At 51.9% G+C, this 19,876-nt stretch overlaps 1 protein-coding gene across 1 annotated transcript in view; it reads right to left on the bottom strand.

Annotated features, from left to right (window-relative positions):
• Positions 1 to 9,872: 9,872 nt before the first annotated feature.
• Lrrc1 (leucine rich repeat containing 1) overlaps positions 9,873 to 19,876 on the bottom strand; it is a 96,469-nt gene continuing 86,465 nt past the window's right edge. The window contains exons 14-16 of the mRNA XM_013019063.1: positions 10,275 to 10,431; positions 10,096 to 10,214; positions 9,873 to 9,992 (exon numbers count right to left, since the gene is read on the bottom strand). Coding sequence (XP_012874517.1) covers positions 9,873 to 9,992; positions 10,096 to 10,214; positions 10,275 to 10,431 — 396 coding nt within the window. The remainder of the gene's footprint in view (positions 9,993 to 10,095; positions 10,215 to 10,274; positions 10,432 to 19,876) is intronic.

Here is a 19,876-nt window from a genome sequence, read left to right on the forward strand (position 1 = left end):
CAGCCCCGCAGCCCCGCAGCCCCACAGCCCTGTCCCGCAGCCCCGCAGCATTTTCATCACCGGGCACAGCAGGCACTCGGCTACTTTGCCATGGGGACTGCACTGTGAGTGTGTGTGGAGGGAGACCGCAGCCTGACGCTGCACGCACGCACGCATGCACGCACGCACGCACGCACACACACGACTCTGGGAACAAGCAGACCATCCAGAAGGCTGCCTGGCCCGGCCCGGCCTGCTGCAGAGCAGGCGGCCTCCAAGGCCTGGTCGGGACCTTCCCCCAAATATTGAGTTCAAATGGCTGGGGGGGGGGTAAGGGAGGGGGGCCGGAGGGGAGAAAGTGGGCTGACACAGAGGGTGACCAGCTCCAAGCAAAATGAAAATGTGAACCCAAAAGGACAAGGCTGACATCCCATCTCCAGCCAGCGTGTGAACAAGCAGCAGTCCCCAGAGCCTGGATGTATCAAGCTCGGGACGCCCACTTCATCTTTCTTTGCAAGCCAACCTACAGTTTGCTTGAACAGAACTTCGCAGCTTCAAAAGTTCATTGAAAAAAAACGCCAACTTGCCAACAAAGGAGAAGCACCAGGAAGGCTGTCTCCTGCTGGCCGAGGCTGCCCCCTGCCGGCCGCCCTGTCCCCTGCAGCCGGCCAGGGGGCCCAGGCTGTGACAGGCCGGGCTGATGTAGTCTGTCCACCATCAACACAATGAGCCCACATCACTTACACAAACTGTTGCCAGAGTTCTCCGTCCCTGATACGAATCTGTTAGTGATCAATAAATGCGTCCTTACCAGAGTCAAGGCCACGGGCAATGCAACAGATAAAGAGAAGCAAACCAAAAAATAAAAGAGAGAGAGAGACAGAAAAGGTATGGAGAGAGAGGGAAAGAGAGAGAATTGGGAGTGGATTCAGAAACAGAGGCCAAATGTGAGCCTGCAGAAGGATACATATGCCACACAGACAGTGATAGAGAAATCCGGGGCCAAGAAGGAAGATCATTCTCAAAAACTCCAAATAAACTAAGGGAGGGGAGGGGAGGGGAGGGGGGAATGGCCAAGGATGCAAGGACAGTTTGCAAGGGAACATATGTAGGATTGCGCTCTGAAGCTGCAGTTTGTCTGGGGAGCCTCTGGGCATGCCTGCCCGCAACCTGCCCGCAGTACGCAGCATCTCCTGGTGGGGAAGTCAGGATCTATGCTGGGGGTCATATAATTTCAGTTACAAAACAGAAAACTACCATGGTGAAGGTAAATACCATGGATTTGCATGATAAATAAGTAAAGTTTTCCATTAGCATCTGTGTCTTCTCCCCAACAAAGTGCCCATGGTATAGAAATAGAATAAAGCATATCACAGGAAAAAAATATTCTATCGTGCCTTGAAGACTGGTTGATTCTAAAAGATTATCCTCCAACTTTTAAAATAAGTTTAATAGTAAAGTTACTTTGACCCAAATAATAGTCATAAAACTGTGAAATTCACTCACATGAATTCATCACAGCTAAACACCCAGCTGAGCAGCCTGGTCTGTTACGTGGCAGAGACCGCACGGCTACACAGCCAGCGACAATGCCAGTACCCCACATCAGGCAGGAAAGTACCTGAGACTCTTATCTCCCATTAACCACCAGAAAACAAGAAGTGGCACTGTGGTAGAGCACAAAGAGCTCAGGGACGGAACCCAGGCCTGGAGTTCAAGACCCATGACAAACGAACAGTAGCTCTTGCCAAGTGTGCTGGTATATACCTGCAGTCCTAGCACTCAGGAAACTGAGACAGGAGGATCTCAGTTCAAGGCCAGTTTGGGCTCCAAGCTCCTCCTGCGTAAAGATGACAGTGGAGCCTGCGTCCCTCGCATGGACGTGGAGAACGGCGGAGGTGAAAATGCTGGAGGAAGCTTTCAGTTAGAGCCCCTGCATTCGCTGCCTGGCTGAGCTACTCTACACTATTACCAAGCTCTGAACGTCTTCCACCTACTAAGAACTACCTCTCCTGGCTACGAGACTGATGGATTAAGAGGACGTCGGGGCCGGGAGGGTAGACAGGTGTGACAGCGGCAGGGAAATGCCAGAATCCACCCTCTCCTCCTCGGAGAGAGGAGAACAGCTCTTTCTTCGGTCTTGTTTCTTGTTTGTTTGGCCTCCAAAAAGCAAGTGAGGAAGGGTCCAAGGGAAAGTCTGGGCGACGCTGTGGCGCCGTGGCTGGGGTCCCCGAGCTACGCTGCCACGAGAGCAGACACCGGGGCCACGCGGCCGAGTGGCCGAGGCTCTGGGGACAGGAGCCAAGGCGAGGTCGGAGGACAAGGTCTTCAGGGACGCCGGCCCGGCCACCCTCGACCTCCCCAGGGGAACCGGCGTCCTGCGGATGACACCTCTCCACAGCAGCCCCGACTGCTCTGAAAGAGGACATGTTTACAGTCTTACCAAGAAAAATCATGTGGAGTGCAGAGCATGGAACGGGGGAAATACGAGCGGATTCCGGCATTTTCCTAACTCACGTCCACCCATTTATGTCTCACGAGTTCAGTCACTAATCTATTGGCATCCACCCTCTGGGTTGTTTCTTTATTGCTTTAAATATTGAACCTCTGGGGTTTTTAAACAACAAACCCTAACACAGAGGAGGAAAATCCACGGAGACGTAGGCTGCCTTTTTAATGATAATTGATATATGAGACGAACTCTGGTTTAAAATGGAAACACATGAATAACACAATGCTGCCGAAAGTGGGTGCACACAGCTCACAAACGTATACCCAGCACAGCCCCCGGGGCTGGAAGGACGCACGAGGTCATCAGTTTAACGGAACTTGCTACCTTTCACCTTTTCTACGTGGCTTTCTATGTGTGACATGGCGTATTTGTGCAGTATTGGCCGAATAATTTACAAACAAAAGAAACACATCTTCTTTATGCTCAAAAATGACAGAAATGCTCATTTGGAAAGGTGAAACACTACTAAGCCAAGGAATTGCTGGGGAGAGGGGCATTGTTTTAATTGAAACACAAAACAAAAACGAAACCTACCAGTCTTTTTTCAATTATAGAGCAGAGTGCCATCTGGCGGACACCTGCAGTACTGCAGGCCTGGGTCTAAGCAGTAGTTTGGGTAAGAGATTAGCTAGCAGGACAAATAAACATGTCCTAAAGAAGTTACACAGGGGCTGGGAAGGTGGCTCAGTGGTAGAGTGCTTGGGTTCGATTCCTCAGCACCACATAAGCAGAAAAGACCGGAAGTGGCTGAGGAATAGTGCCCGGGCCCAGAGTTCAGGCTCCAGGACCCATAAAAATAATAAAAGTTACACAGAATTTGAGTTGACCTAAGGGAGACAAAACTGTATGTCTAAAGTCTCCTGAACCTTGATGGAGCCCAGGCCGGCCTCAAACTCACAATCCCCCTGCCTTTGCCTCCTCAGGGCTGTTCTCTCTATGAAAGGCAAACCTTCCTGTAAACCTCAAGACGTCTTTTTCCCTTGCTTTACGCAGGCTTGTCCTTCTTCTTGACCTGACTTTCTGTGTAACCTGCTCAGGAAAACCGTATTCTTCCCTTTGGTGTTCCTCGATGCTTCTCTGAGCCCACCATCCACACTCTTCCTCACTGCGGCCTACCTGAAGCCTGTCCCCCTGACTAGTGATGGCTTGCTGATATTCTTAGGCAAATATAAACTCAAGCAGCACTGTCCACCACGGATACGAGCTACAAAGGAGGTGAGTCGCATACGCAACTTTAAATTCTCATTAAAAATTAAAAAGAGCAGGGTGCCAGTGGCTCACGCCTGTCATCCTAGCTACACAGGAGGCTGAGACCTGAGGATTGCAGTTCAAAGCCAGCCCAGGCAGGAGAGACCGTGAGACTCTGATCTCCAATAAACTACTCAGAAAAGGCCAGACATGGCATATGGCTCAAGAGGTAGAGCACTAGCCTTGAACAAAAGCAGCTCAGGGACAGCACCCAGGCCCTGAATTCAAGCCCCAGGACTGACTGAGAAAACAAAACTTCTATAAAGAAATGGATAAAAGTATCTTAATAACATACTATATTTAATCTGGAAATATTATCTCAACTAATAGTCAACACTACTAATGAAATGATTTCTTTTTTATATCAAGTCTTCAACATCCAGAGTGTGGGCTGTGTCTCTAGCCCATCCAGCTGGGTGCTGCACACCCCGGAGCACCATAGCAGTGTGTCCAACGGCTGCCATATTGGGCAGTGCATTTCTTGGTGGGGAAGGTACTGGGGTTTGAACTCAGAGCCTTGAGACCACTCACTTGCTTGCTCAGCTCATGCTCTGCTATTCGAGCTGTGCCTCCAGCCCTGGTTTTTGCTGGTTAATTGGAGCCAAGAGTCTCACAGGGCTTTCTGCCCAGGCTGGCCCTGTGTGGCTGAGATTCCAGGCCTGAGCCACCAGCTCGCTAGAGGACGGCCTGCATTTAGCCAACGTTCAATATATGCTGAAAATCTAATTTGACAAAGCCATTAGTTACTCTCCAAGGAACCCTGTCCACTGTATGTCATGCACCACTTCTCTATAAATAAACACCCTGAAGAATCTATCCTCACGAGAGAAAGTGAGAGTTTAGGTGAAGAGCCAGGCAGGTGACAATTTAGGCTGCACCACTTATAAACACAGAGAGCTCTGTGGAGGCTGCTCAGATGCCCTCAGGAGAGGCGCTAACAGAGAGGACCCCAGGTCCCAGCTGGCCTTTGCAGCAAGAAGACCAGCGTCTCCCCAGCAGTGCTAGTCTACATCCTCTGCACCCCAAACTCTGCACCTAACAGGCCCAGTAATCCTAGCTCCTGGCCTGGTTTGCTTTCTTTAAAATGCACGCTCGTGTGCATGTGCGTGCACACCCAAGCACCTGGCTGTGCGTGAATGTCACTCAAGATGCTGAGGCAGTGCCAGTTGCTCTTTCCATTCCCAGAGCACTTGGAATATTCCAGAAAATGCTATTAAACGTGACACCGGTATGAAGTATGAGAATGATGCCTACCTTTCAAAGAATGGCTGGCTTTGAAGAAAATCAGTTAGTGGTACCTAGTGTAAATGACTTGGGGGGCTCTGGGAAAGCTGCTGACGCGGTCTCATCTGCGGGAGAGGAGAGATTCATCATCAGTGGTGGCCGGCGCAGCCCTGCCCAACGCGCGAATCACTCTGTCGCAAGGACCCCAGCGGGGAGGAGGCGCGGGGCTCTGGCGAGGGTCGCTGGGCGGTGCTGTCCGGCTCAGGGCTGCTGAGTTGCCGCTTGCTGATGCCCAGCATGGCCACGTCCGGTTTGCAGCCTCGCGCAGGAGGTGTGCGGCTCACCTTTCAGTGCGCAGCGCTTTCCAGACATGGACGGGGCACAGCCTGTGCAGGGCCCGCCCCACACACGGCAAGCGGAGGTCGGCAGGGGAGAGGACGGACTGGGCGAGGCTCATGTGGACCCTGATTCTCCCTCCCAGCCCCTCTCCACCCATCTGCGCCTCTCCTCCGCTCACCTGCGAGCGACAGCAACGGCTTCGTCAGCAGTGTGACCACGAATCCGGCTCTTGGCCTTTTCGACTTCTATTTTGAGGAGAGGGTGTCCACACTGCCCAGACTGGCCTGGCACCTGCCAGCCTCCTGCTTCAGCTTGCTCCGTGGCCAGGACTACAGCCTGCACCACCATGCCTGGACAAATTATTTTTAATACAGAATACAATGCATAAGGCTATAGATTACTCCTTTTTAAAAAAAGCAGCTAAGTTTAAGCACTTCCTATAAATTCTGAAACTATCCTAACATTTCACTTATTCACTCAACGAACACTGAATGAGTTGGGAAGATATTGCTAGGGGACAGCCAAAAGGCGTGAGCTCCCTGCAGAGTAACATGGATTTCTTCTATCTGAGCGTCTCCCTGGGCCCTGGCCCATACACATAGCTGGCTGCACACAGCTGTTTCTCTTGCAGACTGGTGAGCTGCGTGAGGCATGCACAGCACGGAAGGCAGAGCTCTGCCCCTCCTTCTGGGCATCGCCAGCTTCCCGGGCGGGACCTTGCTGGTCCTTGCTGGCACCCAAGCCTTCACCCGCCTGTGGCACCTAGTCTCCTCCCCTGGGCCTCCTCCCCTGGGCCTCCTCCCCTGGGCCTCCTCCCCTGGGCCTCCTCCTCCCAGGGGGATGACTACACCTGGTCTTTTCCACCAGTGGGAGATCAAAGCCTTCGGCACACCCATGGCGCCACCAAGCTGGCCCGGTAACAGACAGGCCCCCACCTGCTCCTGGCTGTCCAGCCCTGGATCGGAGCCTGCAGCGACACCCCGGAAAGCCTGGGACCAGCAGACCGAGGCCACACCCTCCTGACCCAGTAGGCCTAGGTAGGAGGTGAGAATGGGCATCTGTAATTGATTCTCCACAGCTGCTGCTGGCTGGCTGCGTGTTCTAGGACCGCTGCCTTATTAAGCGTACTCATTTTAAAACATCAATACGTAACCAACACATTAAGAAGAGCAAGAGAAGGGCTAGATTGGGAGGGCAGGCAAGATTCGGAAAGGTGGCATTGATCAAGAGCCTTTGCATTCAGAAACTGCTTTGCTGAGTGGCGGCTCTTTTATACAAGTAAAGATCATGAAAGCATTCCCCAAAAATAATTCCGTAAAAGGCCATTCATTGAGCATACTTCTCCCTCCCAGAAAAGAGAGGAACAAAACATTCAAAACATAATTTCCCATCGCTGAAAAAATTCATTTGCACCTTGAAAAGCACACCAAAATCCTAACATAATAGATAAATACAGATCTCCACCTTAAATCTCAGAACAACAATAAAATAGAAAAACTCCTGAAAATCCTCCATTTTTTTTTCTCATCAAAGACCAAGAATCAGAATGGTACTGACCCTCTCAGAAACAATGCTGAGAACTAGAAATCAAAACAGTAAGGAGGAATTAAAAGCTGGAATCGTAGGCCGAACGATTCAACAAGTGGCAAAGGACAAATACGTTCTGATAATATAAGATCTGGGGAAAAAAAAAACTTTTCTCAAACACATCTTTTTCAGAAAATTAACGAAGAAGCCAGGTGCTGGTGGCACACACCTATAATCCCAGCTACTCAGAAGGCTGAGACCTAGGGATCATAGTTTGAAGCCAGCCTGGGCAGGAAAGTCTGTGAGACTCTTATCTCCAATTAACAGCCCCCCCAAAAAAAAAAATCTGGAAGAAAGTCAAGATGAAGCAATTGCAAGTTTCTTCAAGAATTCCTAGTTCCTAATAACTTGTATTTTCTCAACTAGAAGAAATGGTTTCCGGTTTTGTGTGAGGGGTCTGTCTAATGTGGTTAGCTCCTGTGTGAAGCAGCTGTCTGTCTGCGCCTCTTCTACATGTCACGAACGTGTTCTCGTGCTGCCCAAAGCTGGGAGCGCTGAGCTAGAGGACTACCTCCGGACGGGAGAGTGCTCTGCGGATGCTCTCATCCCATCGCTCCTCCACCCTCACTACGCTCAGCCAGCGACCGAGGGGCAGTCTCCTGAAGTCCTGCGTCTGAGCTGCAGCCCTGATCCGGTGATCTCCACCTCCCAAGTCGCGCAGAGTACAGGCGTGAGCGGCGGGGGCCTGCTTCTTGGCCTTTGGCTCTGATCCACGTTTCTAATCAGGCTAATTATTCTTTCAAACCAGTTAGGAGGCAATGATTCTGGGGATAGGGATTTTACTGACTTAAGCTTAAAAAAAATTTTTTTTTTTTTGGGTCCGGTTGTGGGGCCTGAACTCTGGGCCTGGACTCTGTCCCTCAGCTCTTCAGCTCAAGGTTAGCTCTCTACCACTTGAGCCACAGCGCCACTTCCGGCTTTTTTCTTTTTGCTTATGTGGTGCTGAGGAATCGAACCCAGGGCCTCATGCATGCAAGGCAAGCACTCTACCACTGAGCCACCTTCCCAGCCCAAGCTTAAAAATTTTTAAATTCAGATTTATTAAAACCAAAAACCACCTACCTCAGCGACCAGTAAGTGGTTTTAAAAGCTAAACAATGCGGTGACTAATGAATCCTGACAGTAATGAACTTATACACAATTTGTACACATACAGCGATCTTAAACACTATGAGTAAATCACCTTTTTTTCGGAGAAGACTTGGTCCATCTGGACAGCAGTGTCGTGTGAGACTGAACGTTCCAAGGACCGACCCCACTCCACCGAGAGGAGGGGAGGGGGAGAGAGGGGAGGGGAAGGGAGGCCGAGAGCCGGATGTAGGCGTGGCTCAGGAGCAGAGCTGCTGAAGACTCTGAACGCCACCCCCAGCACTGAAAACCCCTGTCCAGGTCCCCCAAGACCCGCTGCAACAGGAGATCGCTGCCGGGAACATCCAGCCAGACTTGAAAAAGAAAATCAACAGAAGCAACACCGAGGAACACCTTGTATTTCCACAGCGCCTCATCAAGCACACGGCCGCTGAGGTCCAGTCGCTGAGCGGTGGCCGCTCTCCTCCCCGCTTACCGCTCCTCGCTCCTTCATAATCCAGAGTAGGGCACCCAGGGGCCACCGGCGTGCAGGAGGCGCACGGAGACGCATCTGAAGAAGGGGACGAAGGGGACAAATGCCACCCGCCCCGGGTGTGCCAGCACTGATGCCGCCCACCACACCCACCTCCCTCCGTGATTTCTAAAGGCAACTTTAAAATACTCCGCGTAAACCTCTGCAAATGGCAAGGGTAAGAGATGTGCTTCTCTCCTCGCCGTTTACCTACACGGAGAAAGGTCCACCGCTTTTCTTTTTGGAGCATGCAGTTTATAGGAAGTGGCGTCCCGCACCCTCCTTGTTTCTTGTTAGCCGCTGTTTGTCCACCTTTCCCGTAACGAGCCCCGCCAGGGGTCTTGCAACTTCACTCTTAGGAGACGGCAGAGGTAGGAGCCAGCGGCCTCCTTCCTAACCACGCCTCCACCTACGCCACCCACACCAGAGCCAGGGGGCTGCTGCGGGGGGGGGGGGGGGACACAGCCCCAGGAGAGTTTCCATTCCAATAAAGCACAGGGCTCCAGAGATCTCAGGATCACGGTTCAAAGCCAGCCCAGGCAGGAAAGTCCATGAGACTCTTATCTCCAATAACTACTCAGAAACCCAGAAGTGGTGCTGTGTCTCCAAGTGGTAGAGTGCTCGCCTAGAGCACAAAAGCTCAGGGTCAGCGCCCAGGATCCACGTTCAAGCCTCATGACCAACAAAAAGTAACCAGTAAAGGACATGAGCAACATCCCTAACTCTGGGCAAAGGGAAAAGCATAAAAAAAAATGAATTCACTAACAGGAAGAATCCATTCACCCACCTTTCAGGGGCATCTTTGAGAACATTTCCTGTATGAAATGCCTGAAATCACCGCGTGTCCTCAGACCCTACACCTCGCGGCGCGTCTCCATCCGGCCGGAAGGGGCTGGGCTCTGGCGGTGGGAAGAACTCTGCCAGGTGTCGGGGAGTCGGTCGTGAGGAGCTTGTGGACCTCCCGGGCCAGGCCCCTGCACAGCAGACGGCCCTCTTCCCACACACAGAAAGAGCCGCTGTGATGAACGCAGCGGAGCCACGAGAAGCCCGGCCCGGCCGCAGCACCGCTCTGCAGAAGGAAAGAACCGGAACCGGCTGCGTGGGGCTGCGGCCTGCCTCTCGGGGGAAGCCTGCCTGCAGCTCCGTCCCGGAGCGCCCAGGCCTCCACGGGCCACGTGGGCCCTTCCGGCTGCCCTGTCACCGGTCACCGCAGCCCCTGTCCTTCTTCCCCGCCTGGTGTCACAGGATGACACCTGCGTGCACACCCAGCCCCGAGGTCTGTGAACTGAAGCCGCAGCTGCCTGGGTTGTGTTTTTGAGAGAATGCGGGTTTTACTGACGGTCATCGAGTTCTGTTCTCACCTCAAATGTAGTGCGCATGGTTTCACTGAAGCGCCTTATGGTGTCCCCTGGGGCCCAGGAAAGCCCGCGTCACCCCCAGGCTGCTCCGCTGCAGCTCCGCCGGAGGAAAGGCCGGGAGGGCTGAGCTGGGAGCCACACCAGCCTGAAAGTCCAAAGGCCCAGGGCATTTGGCCAGACTGCAAGAATCACATCTTTCTGATAGTGATGTTTGCTTTTGCATTCTGCAGTCACCAGTTAACACTCACCCCAATGACAGATACGCGGTTAACACGTGGATAGAACGAGGAAGAACAAGGACTGGTCACGAGCGAGGACGCCCACCACCCGCCGCTCTCCCCATCAAGAACCGAGCTCAGCCCGCTACCTGCAAATTCACTCACACACCAGTCAGGGTCCTCTGTCACAAGAGACAGCTCAGCCTCACCGGCCTGTGCATTCTCTGAAACCAATCTCTGGATTCGGCAAAGCTCTGACACTTGGCAGCTCAGCTGAGTGGTTTCCATGCCGTGGTTTCCCATCTGTAGGCCAGGTGGGACCAGACTGGTGAGCACCTCCGCGTGACTGCACATCACACATGCAGACTGCACATGGACACAAGACACTTCACCAGTGCGACTGCTATCCATTTCAGAGACTCGTGTTCACAGAGCTGATTACATAACCGCCTAAACAGTTCTGTACGGGGGCCTGTCACTCACAGGACCATGTAACAAGCTTTGGTGCCTCTAGGTTAATTACATTTCAATCGAAACATCGGTTAGTCACTATGAGGAAATGAGATTTAAAAAAAATGTTATATGGTTGTTTTTTGCTTATTTTTTTAACTTTTCCTAGCCATTGTTTATCCCACAAACTTTGCCTTTTGCGAAATAAAGATAAAACAGTCTGATTTCTTGGGAAATATGGTTTCCCTATCACAGATGAGTGTGACAAATGAACTAGGAATTGCACAGGGAGTTTCATCCCTGACACGGCTAAAATCCAACTGGTTACAGCCTAGCTCCCATCCCACCGTGACTCCCACAGCCTCCACCAGCAAAGGTTCCAGTGGCTTCCACTACATCCTGGGCACCTGAGAGGACAGCCGGCATGCCTCAACACCGAGCTAGTTAGCCTCTGACCGTGAGGCAATCAGAAAGATCCCTGACTCTCCTGGCTCGGTCTGGGAAAGCCCCGCTCAGCTCCCCGCACGGCTGAGCCAGCTGCAGAGTGCTGAACGGGGCTGCACACAGACCACAGCGAGCCCGCCCGGCAAGCCCAGCTCCTGGCAAAGTACTGGAAATTAACAAGAACAGTAATATGCCCACCTTGGAAGGTAGATTCTGTTTGTGTTTTTGTTTATAAGAACATGGCCACAGTGGCAGAACTGGGCAGAAGACGGAGGAAGAAGTGAGAGGCACTCTCCTGTCTATACAAGCTGGGATGAAAGACTTGCTTCTTGCTCTGGGGAACTAAGAAGCCACTCGATGTTTGACGAAAATAATTTTAGCAAGTGACTGAGAAAAACGGGACAGGCCAATAAAACACAACATATTAAAAGAATTGGATATGGAAACAAAGGAGGAGGCTGCAATGCTTGATAAGAAATGTACTCATTACCTTGCCCATGTAATTGTAACCCCTCTGTATGGTATTTTCACAATAAAATTAATTAATTAATTAATTAAAAGAATTGGATGAGCTAAGGGAGCCAGAAGTTGAAGCAAACTTGGCCTCTTCTGCGAATGTGACACAGAGCTTGCCTCGGACATGTAAAAGGATGTTTTGCCCTGAGTTGAAATTGAGGGCTAGCCTGTGTCCTTTCAGAAACTGGTGGTTGTTGTTTTTTTTTCTTTATCTGTGATCCAGGGTGAAACTCCTTTCAACAATTAAAAATGAAAGACAAAATAAAACATCAGTGTGTATGAAAAAAATGAATAACAAAAGCTGGGCCCTGGTGGCTCATACCTATAATCCCAGCTCTCAGGAGGCTGAACAGACGCCCGCCTCATGTTTGCTTTGCCCTTCAAAACTGCACAGAAGTGGTTTGGAAAACAACACACAGCCCTTACCCAGAGACACCTGAAATCTGAAAAATGCTCTGATACTCTCACAAAACTTCTGAGAATGCAGCTCGCCTGCTGTTTATGCTCTTCGTTTCTAGCCTCTTTTTTTTTTCACTTTTAACAAATAACACCCTCTTCTCTGTACAAACTCGGGTTCAAAAGCAATGCCATGCCTCCTTCATTTTGGCAAATACATAACCGTGAGTTATAAACACATGCTGTTTTCACAACTTCGAAATATAGGTGAGAAAATCTGCACTGCCTTATTGAACAGGTCTGATGTGGAGAGAGGTAATCACGGAACAGCGTTGCATTTGTGCTCTGCTTCCCTCCGGCTCTCCACAAAAATGCCGGCTGTCCCGACGGCTTTTCTGGGTACTCGTAGCTAATGCAACATCCTCAATGCAGAAACCTGAAACTCCAGGCCCCAGAGCAATGGGTGGCCACAGATGGGTGTAAATAAAACTTTATTTACAACACAGATGGCAGCCTGGGTTTGGCCTCACTTGGTCCGCCCACTGCTGTTTTCTATAGCTGCTTCCCCTCTGTAAGAACAGAGCTGCGTATCTCTAATAGAGACCTTATGGCCAGGAGAGAATAAAATCTTTGCTTTACTGTCCACTCAGCCTTGGCTGGGCCATCCAAGACCCAGTCTGTGCAGCAAATCCGGACGTCTTCCACAGGGACCATCACATAGAAGATTCAGCGGTGATGGTCTTTGCCCAGCTGGGGAGAAGGAGGAGGGGACAGTAGCCGGCGCTCAGCCTAGAAAGCGGCTGGATAGACACGCCTTGCTGTGGAGCAGCCTGGGAAATGCTACTTCTGGCCTCCTGGCTGTGTCTGCATCTGAAATGCATCAGCTCATCCCGTCCTCCGTGGTAGAAATGTGTGCACACACTGTCAGGACCTGTTGGGCGCTCCCTGTGGGCCGGAGTCACGTTCTAACGGACACGTGCCTCTCCCGTGCAATAACCCAGGGGCACGCTCCCCACACAGAGTGGCTTTAGTGAAACTCGGGGCTGGAGTTTTGGTTCGTTTCATTTTAAACCACAGTTAGTATGAATTTGGACCACAAACCAATATGAGAAATCGTTCCCAAGGGAAACTTCTCTTTTCCCTCCCGTGTTTACTTTCTGCTCTCATTTCTTTTGAAAAATTTCATTTAAATGGATTCTGAAAAGACAAGGAAAATAATACTAGTTCTGCAGCCTTTGAACTAACAACAAGTATTGGTAAAGAATGGATTTATGAAGCAGAGGTGTCTGGGACTGGCAAAGTCGAAGGTCACTCCTGAACTGGAAATCAAGACCATGTGGCAAACCAAAAGACAGAGAGAGAGGAAAACAACTATCAGCTCTTTATTTCTGACTCGTAAGACAATTTTAGGACATGTAGAATCAGATAAGAATTCAGTAAATCAATGATTCCTAATTTCCTCTCATTAGACAAAACAAATAGAATAAAAAAGTGGGTTTGCTGGTCACCAGTGGCTCACACCTGTCATCCTAGCTACTCAGGAGGCTGAGATCTGAGGATCATGATTCAAAGCCAGCCTGGGCAGGAAAGTCCATGAGACTCTTATCTCCAATAAACCACCAGAAAACCAGAAGTGGCGCTGTGGCTCAAGTGGTAGAGCGCTCGCCTTGAGCTGAAGGGCTGAGGGACAGCGCCCAGGCCCAGAGTTCAAGCCCTGCAACCAACACTGGGATCTTTGAAATTATTTAAAATTAAATAAGTGCTGGGATGTGTTTCGGACCCCATGTGAGGTGGATGCGGTGATGGCAGCTCCGAACCCCTTGAGAAGGAAGAGCTGCTGTCCCTGCTCCGCGTCTACTGCGGGCCCCACCCTCCACCAACGAGGCCAGCTGTCCTGTGACTCGGTTCCAGGGGGAGCCCACAGGAATCCCCGGTCCCAGGATGCACTCCTGCCTTCTATAGACTCCTGACCTCACTGCTGGTCCGGCCGGAACCCGGCTGAGCTGCACGAGCGCTCGCCCAGTGTCACTGCCCAGCCTCCTCCTCCTCACTCACCACGACTGAGGCTCTGAGCTTCTTCCGCATGATGCATCTCCACCTCAGAGCCCACTCACCGGGGACTCAGTTTACAACGGAGTAAACCACAAGCGTGAGGTTTTAGAATAAAACCAGGAGGCAGCCCCCTTATAACACCATTCAAAGTTTGTAAGAACGTATTTCAGGGAAAGCTGAGCCGCCAGAAGGACTTAGGACCGAGGCGAGACATTTGTTCAGCTCTCCAGAGAGGGCCTGGGCTGCAGAGCGCTGAGTTCCAGGCGGGCTGGGCTCAGCCACAGCACTGGGGCCGCCCGGCCTCACCTGACCCTGCTCTCCTGAAATGCCCAGAAGTCGGCTGAGCGCTCCAGCGAGAACTCCAACGTGGTGACCACATGTAATGGAGAAACCTCGACCAGACACCTTGTCATGTAGCTCAGAAAACGACACCCAAGGGTGCTGCCCGACTCCCCGGGGAAACCCACAGAAGCTCCGACTCATGAACACTATATTCGCTTTCTTCCCAAAGCGCGAGAGCCGCTACGAAGCCCTATTTCCTCTGCAAAGGTTCTTTTCTGCCGGAGGCCTGTCAACCAGGCAGCTTTCATTCTGTGCCTTTTGCTACCAACACTGTCGTAGCTACAAACCCAACTTCCCTCCAATCATCACCTCCCTCCACTCCACGACACAAACCCCACTGCGCCTCCCTGCTCTCTCTCTGCTGTCTGGGAGGTCCCCTTCCAGCACGTTCCTCACCAGACAGGCAGACCATCGGTGCTGGCTGGTGAGAGGCTCCCCCCAGGCTCTCTGCCCCTCTGTGATGTATCCCTCCCCTTCACTTTTAGAAGCCAGGGGAGGGGGATCGACTAGCTTGAGGGAGCCAGACAGCTGGACCAGGATTGCTTGCATTGTTCATGTCTCTGTATCGGCACCATTACCACCTACAATTCTATTGGATCTGAAGAGTTGTGCGTGGAAAAGTGCAGGGGTAAGTCAAACCACCTTGACTCAAGCACAAGAGCAGACACTGTGGGCAAGTCTATCCTACTGCCCCTGCCCATGTCCTGGCCTTTCCAGTGAGGATAATGTCTCAAGCTCGTGGCATTCTGAGAATAAAACGGAGTTGGTCTCATGGGCACACTGCAGCCCAGAGAGCCTGACACAGATTACGGCCACTCCGTGCAGGAGACATGATCTCTTCTTGACAAATTGATGACAGACTTGTGCTGTTGTTTGAGAGGAGATGACTTAGAGACTCACATTTAACAATCACAACTGGAAACAAAACGCAGCACAACCAGAGACACCTGTTCCTGGACCCTGGCAGAGCCTGGTGCTTGGTTTTCCCCTTGGCTTTGTCCTGGGTGAGACCCAGGTCCATGAGCTTCCACCCAGAACGCAATTCCTTCTGGTCATCACCAGTGCAGGACTCTGGGAACTGAATGGCCAGGAACCACCTTCCCGCAGAGGCTCATTGTAGAGGTTCAAGGTTGGATGTGGTATGAAATTCATTCATGGAGAGCAGAAGGCTGAGGAGAGAGGCTGGCGGGAGGGAGGAATTTGGGAAGATGGTAAGACATTGGGGAGAAGCAGAGAAAGGTAGGTTACAGAAGGTAACGATGTAAGAAGTCCACCTGGAAACCCACCCATTCATGAGCTGCACAAGCTCGCTCGGTTGCGGTTGGCACCTAATGAGAATGCACTCGGAAGTGCCAGAGCTCTTCCTGTGTACTTCACAGGCAAGCACGATGTCAGGGAGCTCATTTGGGGGACACATACAAGTTTGCTGGGTTGCTACGCAAAACGTCCTTCCTTCGTTGTGCTCCAAAAGTTGGAAAAGCACCGTGGCGGGCATTCCAAGGGGCAGGGTCCCGTCCATGGGGTCCAAGCAGCCAGGAAAGGCAAGAGCAGACGTGTGCCCACTGCTTGTGTTCACACAAGGGATTTTCTGGGTGGGATGTACTGGAGGTGGGGGAGAGGTGGAAATCTGGAAGTGAAGGGGAAGAGGGCAGTTCTGCTGCTTCAGAGCCCTGGCACAGCCAGGAAGGAAGGGAGAGCGAATGAGGAGAGGAAGGAGCTCCATGAAAGGCGATAGAGCACCCCGTGTCACGGGGAAGGAGCTGGTGGTCCACGCGCGTGACGTCGGAATTTTCCCACAATCCAGGCCGGCCTGCAGCTGCGCCTTAACCGCTCTTCAGCAATCTCTGCCTACAGAATGCTAAACAGCTTCCAGGACGGCCCGACCAGTCACGCGATGGTGCTGCTCAATCCACACAGTAACAGCACGGGGGCAGAGGGCCGCAGCTCCTGAGCTCTGACCGAAGGGTGACCCAGGCATGTGGGAGGGCACCTGGTGCTGGGGGAGCAGGCCGGGGGCCATGCTGGCCAGGCCCAGGGCTCTGGCTGTCTGAGGTCAGCCCAGGGGGACAGGCAGGGCACCGGCACACGCGGCTGTGACCCGCGGACGGTGGCAGCTATGATCAGCCAGGCCAGAGGTTTGGAGAGCCCTTTCATCCCGGTGTGTATGAACCAGACACATGACCCTGTGTGAAGAAAACCTTAACTGCGACATCCCACGGACTCTCATTTGAGGACTCCTGGACTTCATTTTAATGGGATTATTACCGACAAAATTAGACATTCCCACAGCAAATATCCAACATCTCCGAAAGAGGGAGAGATGACCCGTGGACAGCAAACACTACACTACCAAGTCCTGTGTGTGACCTGTGTGTGTCGGGGCGTATGACACACGACTGACATGTCCAGGAAGTTCCTGTGTCTGCACACATACACACACACATGCTTCCAACCATGAAAAGTTTTACATGTATAGGCATATAGGTGTGCACATATGTACTATACATATAATGCATTTGCTTACATGTTTCTGTATCAGATACCTGTGTTTCAGGGTGAGAGGGAGAATCACAGGTAAAGGGAACTTAAAGGAGTTGAATGAGGAGACTGGCTCCAGGCCTGCAGAAAGAACCCAGAGAGTGCTTTGGGGATGCGGAGGCCAGGACTCTGTTGTGTCTTTGCAATCTGAGATACCAGGGGTGGCAGAATTCCCCCAGCAACTGGGCGTTAGAGCAGGGTGGATGTTTAAAGACCCCTGGACCGAAGGTCAGGTACTGACTCACCCATGTGCACAGTGTGGCTCTTCCTCACTGCAGTCCACGGCTGTGGCTGCATATGCGAACCACATCTGGCCGTCAACCCTCGCGGCCTTCTAGGTCCCTCACCTCGGGGATGCAGCATGGCTGCTGTCCTGAGCACATCCTCTGCTCCCGTCGGCTTGCTTACGTTATCAAGAGCCTAGAGGGGTGCTTGCTGAAGAGCAGAATGTGCCTACACACAGCGCCTCTGCCCACGTCCTCAGTGCAAGCGATCAACCACTGGAACCTCCTGTGTGCTGCTCGCACCAACCCCCAAGTCTATCAGTGAGGCTTAGAGAAAGTGTTGTTCCCATTTTACAAATGAGTCAACTGAGGAAATGAACAAAGGTCTCTCAGGAGCCTAACTTTAAGGGAAGGCAAGCTTCCTGACACTATGCAGTGTTTCTCCAAACATGTTCCTTGGACCACCAGCCCAGCAGCCTTGGGAACTTACTGGAAGAGAAGAAATGCAAGGACTTGTTAGAAATGCAAGCACTTGCTATTAGTAGTCACCGTGGGCCTGGTGAATGAGCGGCATTGGTGGAGTTACCAGGGGACTCTGGGGCCAGTGGTAGACATGGGTGAGGCGTTGATAAGGAGGCAGGCCTGCCATCCTGAGCACCCTCACTGTAACGTTAACCTCAGATAGGGACGGGGAGAGCAGCTGTGGCCACTCCCCAATACCACTTCTGCAGAGCTGAGCGCATCCACCGTGGTGGGTGTGGGGAATGAACCACACAGAGCTTCGTGTTGGGCTCCCGACACTGCTCCTTCCAACAGGCTGATCACCAGAAGGGTTTGCTGGGCGTGAGACGTGCCGTCAATGGTAAGGTGCCGTCAATAGTGCCATCAGTCAAGTCACCACAAGTGGCAAAGGGCTTTAGGGAACGAGGCCCACGCACCGCTTCTACCCGTGGCCAGGTGCATGCTGGGATGGAGGCAACGGGCCTACCTGTGGTTTTTCTAGGCTGCATGCCTTTCAGGCATCCAGGTAAGAGCACGGCCTGGAAGAGGACGCTCGCTGCCTGCCAGGCCCTATGAAGGACCCCGAGGTGCGTCTGCAAGAACAAAGGCAGAACAAGAAGGCGCCAGCCTTCCCTAGCCAGGTGGCCACGCGCCTGACCCTGCAGATGTTCCAAGATGACTAAAACCAACAGGCCCAGCCCACAGCCTGTTCTCGAAACTTCTCAAACCAGCACCGAAACTCACCCCACCCATTCCAGTGGGCAGGATAAAAAACGCAGGGAGAACGTTCAATGCCCGGACAAGCCAGCGTGTTGTCTTTTTTTTTTTTTCTAGTAGTGCTAAGCGAGGTTTAAACAAACAAGCACAGACACCTACAAGAGGAGGGGGCCAGGAGCAGCACCAGGTGTGTGAGCCCCGAGACGGCAGCCCCGGGCACCAGGCAGGAGCCAGCGCTCCCCAGGAACTTTCTTGGGGTACTCAGTGGAAAGCTGGATTATTCACTGCTTGGGCAAATTGGGCCAATTTTTTTTTTAAGCAATCAAATATCATTTGTGACCTACCTTAAGAACGGTCTCTATTTATACAGCATGGATGTAGGGTGCCACCCTCTAGCGCCCCAGCCCACGCTGGTTTCCTGCCGTAGGAAGACAGCGCACATCTCCTCTTTCCAACACCGGGGCGGTAGAGCCGGATTCAAATAAAATCAACCACTGCTTAGTCACCTAAGTTTTCTATTCTTCCTCTTTTCTGCTTCTTTAGGAGATCATTTCCAAATGACAGCAACCATTTTTTTTCTTACCAAATCTTTCACAACAATGCTTTCTAAAAAGAGAATTTTAAATAAAAAATAGAAATCACGAGTCATCTTCCTTATCCCCCCCCAACCTCAAACTAATCTACTCGCTAAGGGCAAGCTAGTAAAGGTAGCTAGGATTAAAAAAAAAATCATTCCTAACAGATTAGCTCATAAGCTAAGTACCAATTACAGCTCTCTCAGAGAGCCAGTCACTGAACTGTCATCGGCTTCATGTGGAGATCCTATCCATTCTTTTCTCGTCACCCACAAACTCTGGCAGAGTTTGATGAGGTACAGCAAAGACTCCGCAAGCACTTTCCTGCAGCACTGTGGAGGAGGGGGTGGGAGAGGCACGGGGCAGACAGAATCGTGGCATTCCCAGCTCCAGGCGCAAACGAGGCTCAAGTTGGCCTCGATCTTCCTGTTCCAACCTAGCCATTGTCCACGAGCTATGCCAAATCAGCTTGAGCAGTTCACCTGGCACCGGCATCATGATAAACCCACCTTCAGCCGTAACCTCCCAGCACTGTCAACACTTTCTGATGGCTCCAGTTCATTAGCTGTTTACAATCAAATGCCGAACCTTAAAAAGAAACCAGGAGAATCCACCCAACCCGCCGGCACCAAGGCAAAGCTCAGGGGCTCGGGGTTGAACTCCACCTGCCGTGGGGACTGCCGCGCTCATGGCTTCAAATTCCACCACCTGGCCAGCTCAAAGGCACAAAACCCACCTGCAAAGGTGTGCAGACACAGCCTCGGGAACAAAGGCAGCCCGATCAGGTTCTGCTGGCTGCCTTCCCTTTCCCACCAGCCGTCCGGCTTTTCCAAGGAGCAACACTTGACAAAGTGGAGATGTGCCACGCCGACTCCAGTGGAGTCTGCGTAGCATGGGAAACCATCTATCAGACCATGATAGGGGCTTCAGAGACCTATCTCTGAGTTTTGGGACTTCACCAAAGTCTACCTCGGAGAATAGGGCTTCTAAGAGGCCTACTCCTGGAAAAAGGCTGGCAAAGATGTGTTTCTGCCTATCTTTTCCTCATAAGAGTGC

This window comes from Dipodomys ordii, unplaced genomic scaffold (assembly GCF_000151885.1).
Source record: "Dipodomys ordii isolate 6190 unplaced genomic scaffold, Dord_2.0 Scaffold44, whole genome shotgun sequence".
Lineage (NCBI taxonomy): Eukaryota > Metazoa > Chordata > Mammalia > Rodentia > Heteromyidae > Dipodomys > Dipodomys ordii.